Source organism: Trichechus manatus, unplaced genomic scaffold (assembly GCF_000243295.1).
Source record: "Trichechus manatus latirostris isolate Lorelei unplaced genomic scaffold, TriManLat1.0 scaffold00024, whole genome shotgun sequence".
In the NCBI taxonomy this organism is placed as follows: Eukaryota; Metazoa; Chordata; class Mammalia; order Sirenia; family Trichechidae; genus Trichechus; species Trichechus manatus.
In genome coordinates this window covers 17,501,251-17,506,345 of record NW_004443960.1, presented here as the reverse complement: position 1 = coordinate 17,506,345, position 5,095 = coordinate 17,501,251, and the positions used below count along the sequence as shown (strand labels likewise).

At 51.1% G+C, this 5,095-nt stretch overlaps 1 protein-coding gene across 1 annotated transcript in view; it reads left to right on the top strand.

The window, feature by feature from the left end:
* KNOP1 (lysine rich nucleolar protein 1) overlaps nt 1–3,852 on the top strand; it is an 11,662-nt gene extending 7,810 nt beyond the window's left edge. The window contains exons 4-5 of the mRNA XM_004373300.2: nt 487–564; nt 3,158–3,852. Of these exons, the coding sequence (XP_004373357.1) occupies nt 487–564; nt 3,158–3,469 (390 nt within the window). The 3' untranslated portion in view covers nt 3,470–3,852. The remainder of the gene's footprint in view (nt 1–486; nt 565–3,157) is intronic.
* The last annotated feature ends 1,243 nt before the right edge of the window (nt 3,853–5,095 follow it).

The window sequence follows — 5,095 nt, the reverse complement described above, 5'->3', positions numbered from 1 at the left end:
CTTCGGTGTTCGTTACTGCCGGACGTGTGTTGTTAATGCACAAGATAGTCAGATAGTAGAGTTTTTACTGTTGTCACATATGCAAAATGTTGGGTAACGAGATAGTAAGTGACGAGTAGGTGTACAGTGTCCTCTGTACAAGAAGGCAGGTCCTCAGGCAGTGGTTATTAAAAGCAAAAAAAGTTGTAATGCTGAAGGTGGGCAAGCCTCGATTTCTAGGAAAATTCATTCTCGAGGACCCCTGGCTTTTTCATGCTGCAGGATAAACGAGACCTGCCCAGTTTAGCTCAAAGATCTGGAGCCCTCCACAGGCTCAGAAGATGCTCTTGACAAATGCATTACACTGTACTTGCAGCAGAGACTAGCTGGGGTCCTCTTTCTTCTGCCACCCTCCATCCCCAGCCCCATCTCTGTCCTGGGTTTCAAGCTCAAAGGAGAACTTCTGTGGCTCCTTTCCAACCCTTTTCTTTCCTCCCCCTTGTTCAGGTGAGGCGAAAGGCCTTACAAGAAGAGATTGATCGTGAGTCGGGCAAGACGGAAGCTTCCGAAACCAAGAAGTGGATGGTAAGTCTGACACGAGGGCTCTGTGAGGTGGCGTGCTCAGCAGCCTGACCCATCCCCCCTGGCATCACAGCTTGGCTGCTGGTGGAGAGGGGTCGTGGGAGAGCAAGTTAGTCCAGGCCTTCCGCAGCAGAGCTTGTCCCAAGCTAATTCCCTTCCTTCTGGAACGGCCGCCGCTTGCCCTCCTCCCTCCCGTGTTCTGGCCAAGTGGGATAAGCAGCCTGGACCTCGGTTCCTGTCTCTGGATGAGTGGCGTGTGCTGCAGTACATTGGAAAGCTGGTGGGAACAGAGGAGGCTGCGCTGAGGGTACGGACAGCATGTGCTCAGGACTGGCGTTAAGATAAGTTTGCAGGGAAATTTCCAGACCAGGCCTGAGAGGATAGGACAGGAGCGAGTGCAGTGCAAGCACCTTGTAGCCAGCTCTGAGGTTGGCAGCCTGCCTCGCCACTCCCAGGCTGGCTGTGTCCATGCAGCTCCCCGTAGCTGTTCAGCTGAGCAGCATCAGTCTGTTCCTCGGCCCCACCGTGCACCGGGCGCTGTGCTGGGCACTGCGGACGAGGAGGCGCACGAGGCCTGAGGGATCCCTCGTCATGGGGCCCGCCTTTCGGTGCCAGTGGGCAGGAGATGTGGTGGGGAAATGAATGCTAAACAAGGAGAGAGAGACCAGTTCAGATAGAATGCTAGGAGAAAGGAAACAGGAGAACGGGCTGGAGTGACAGGGAGGGGGCAAGGAGGCTTCTAGGAGGAGGTGACACTTTGTACAAAGACTGAAGGGTGAAGGGGTGCCAGCCCTGAGAAGGCTGGGGGGTGGGGTGCGAGTGTGAAACCCAAAGCGGGGAAAGGCTTGGAGCAGCCCGTAAAGGCCAGTGTTGCAGAGTGGCTGGGATGTGGGACTGTGGCCCGGGTGGGAAGCTTGTGCTGGTACCGCGTGTGGTGGCAGCTGCTGGAGGGCTTTGACAGGGGCAGTGGGGGAGGGATCAGAAGGCTCACCCTGCAAGCTGGGGGCCTAGGGAGGTGGCACTGGGTTTAGAGAGAAGGGAACAGCTTCGGGATTGATGTGGAGGCACAGCCAACAGGACTTGTGACTAGATTGGCTTTGGGGGAGAGGGACAGAGAAGAACCGAGGACAATAGGCAGGCTAGCCTCTGAGGCTCTGTTTTAAGGCTTCAGGGTGTTCAGAAAAGAACGCTTGATTTGGGTCAAAAGCGCTGACATCCATTCCTGGCTCTGTCACTTTGTAGTTGTGAGACTTGAGGCAAGTAACTTCCCCCTTCTGAGCCTCAGTTTCCGTATCTGTAAAATGGGACTCACAACCTGGCCCTGTGAGGTGGGGTATGGCATGGGGCTTTGTCTTTGTCCTACTGTGTCCTGCTGAGCTGAGGGGAGCTGACAGGATGCCCTGAATGCGTGAGGTGGGCAAGAAACAGGGCTGCGTCATTCGGAGCCCTGGCCCTGGGAGACTGTTCTTGGAAGGACCTGGCTGCAGAACAGCGATTCTGGCGCGCAGGGACCAGGAGGTGCCGGGGACACTTTAGGTGTGGCGCTGCCTCCCAGGACCTAGGACCACGTCAGCATTGAGGCATGTGAAGGCCCCTGGAAGAGTCGGCTCAGTCCAGACCAACATGTCTGCCCCCCGGCCAGCCTGCTAGCAGCACCGTGCCCAGAACCATGCAGACTGTCATAGGCGATCTCTCACTAGAAATGGTAGTTGTGGGGAGCTTATTATTCCTGCATCTGGGCCACTCTGAAGCTGGGAGAATTCATCTCCGTTCACTCAGGGCAGCTGTAGCAACAACTGGTTCTTACTGTTCTCCCAAAGCCAACCTAGAAATACCACTAGGCTGGCATTTGGTTTGCAAGCGGAAAGTTGCTAGGCAGCGTGGAGGTCAGCCCTGGGATGGACAGTAAGCATGGTGGTGGGGTGGGAAGAACTACCAGTTAATGAGGACTTAAAAATGGGCCAAGCATTGTGCTCTGGGCCTGGGTATGGAAGCTATTTACTCCTCACCGAAGCCCTGTGAGAGGTCGTTACACCCGTTTTATAGATGAAGGCACAGGATCACACAGGTGGGGCTTGAACCGGTGGCTGCCTAACTTCAAAACCACCATCTTCTTGGGGAGCAGGGTTTCTTGGCTTTTGCATGGACATGGGAGGGAGTGGGGTCTTTTCTTAGGCCACTGCTCTAAGGGGCTCTTGGGCATTTTCTCCTGCATGGGCAATTCTGGTATGTGGCAAGCACTGGTAAGGGTGCTGTATTGTTTGACATGAGTTAGGGGAGAAGAATGAAAACAGGCAGCTCAGCATGTAAAGGTGGCGTCTGGGGTTGGCCAGACCCAGTTTGGAATTCCAGTGGGATTACTAGGGAGGCTTGTGCCCCTAGTGAAGCTGTAAGCCTCCATTTCCTCATCAGTAAAACGGGAATAATAACAGTATCTCTCTTGTTGGCATTAAACAGGACAATCCACTGATGTGCTCATTCGTTGTGTACCTGGTACAGAACCGCTGAGTCCTGCCTGGTGAGGCTGGGGCTGGCGAGGGGAAGGAGAGCACTTTGGGATTAAGAGAAATGACTGCCTTCTTTTCTGTTAACACAGGGAACCAAGTTTGGCCAGTGGGACACTGCTGGTTTTGAAAACGAGGACCAGAAACTGAAATTCCTCAAACTGATGGGTGGCTTTAAAAATCTATCACCTTCGTTCAGACGTCCCCCTAGCATGATCGGAAGGCCCAACATGGCGCTCAACAAGAAGGCAGCTGACGCCCTGCAGCAGAACCTGCAGCAGGACTATGACCGGGCCATGAGCTGGAAGTACAACCGGGGAGCTGGCCTCGGCTTCTCCACAGCCCCAGGCAAAGGCTTTTATATTGACAGGAATGCTTCCAAGTCGATTAAGTTTGAAAATTAAACAGCTGGGTCTTGTTTAGGGGGGAAAAAAAAGCCAGAATTGCTTTTTTTATTCAGTTATGCCGATGAAAGCTACCTGACAGTTGTCTCAAATTGAACTGCTGCAAAGATTAAGGACAACTATCTTGATGTACTCGAAGGAAGTGGGGTGGGGGAAGCTCATGTTTCAGGAGTCAATAACATCGGGGTGGCTAAAAGCTGCTATTTTCCGTGCTAAACATTCCATCTCTTTGAAGACACCAGCATGTATCAGTAATGATAGCTAACATTTGTTGGGAGTCTCTGGATGGTGCAAATGGTTAACACACTTGGCTGCTAACCAAGATTGGAGGTTCAAGTCTACCCAGAGGCGCCTTGGAAGAAAGGCCTGGTGACCTGCTTCCAAAAAATCGGCCATTTAAAACCTCATGGAGCACAGTTTTACTCTGACACACATGGGGTCGCCATGAATCAGAACTGATTCAATGGTGACTGGTTTTTTAATGTTTGTTGAGTGTTTAGTATGGGCCAGACACTGTGTTAAAGTGTTTTCCTTGCATTACTGTATTTAATCTTCATAATTCTGTGAAATAGGTGCTATTATTATTCCCATCTTACAGATGAGGAAACTGAGGTTCAGGGAGGAAATAATAAAATTGCCTACGGTCATCCAACCAGTGAATCCAAGTGTACATTTATAGGCCAAGCCCTAAGTCCCTATTCACTATGACATGTCCCCTCTAGGGAATATTACCTGGAATACTCGGGATTAAAATGTTTTTGTTTAAGAAAGTTAGTTTTATTATGTGTCTAAATTTCAAACAGGAAGTAGAATTAATGATAAAAGAGGAGGAGCAAGCTCATTTTCCTGTCCCCTGTCTTGGGGTGGCTGCAGGCTTGTGAAATGCTACCGAGCCAGTGTGGCTGCACGGTCTCTGCAAATGTGAAATGTATCATCTCTAAACCCATCTTGCCTTTCCCACCTGTGTTCAGATCTAAAGTGCTGGGCTTGGATTTAATTATTTTGTGCTTTAACTAGACCCAGCAAGGCATTTTAGAGTGGTTAGTCATCCAAAGAGGAGCCCTGGTGGTGCAGTGGTTAAGCACTTGGCTGCTAACTGAAGGATCGAGGTTTGAACCCACCTACCACTCCATGGGAGAAAGATGTGGCAGTCTGCTTCCATAAGGATGTCAGCCTTGGAAACCCTATGGGGTAGTTCCATTGCCCAGTTGGAATCCACTTGACGGCAATGGGTTTGGTTTTTTTGGTTTTTAGTCCTGCAAATGAGCCAGTGGCAAATTCCCAGGTATGTCTTATTCTTTGTGATCACAAGAAAGAAGCACAGGTGACTTCTGTGGTGGAGGTCAAGTGCAAGGAGGCACAGGCACGGGGATGACACAGGAAATGGCCTCATCACTGTGGGGACAATGATTCTCATTGTCTCCAAGCTTGGACTCCCCAGCAAACCTCGAAGAGCTCCAGGTCCAGTGACCTGAGTGATGTGTTCACCTAGCATCCTGCATCCCAAAATACAGGCTCTGATTGGGTCAGTTTCACATCACAACTCCTACACACATCCTAGCTCAGGCTGACCTCAACAGGAAATCCCATGTCTCACATGACAAGAAGTCCTGATGTAAGGTGTTG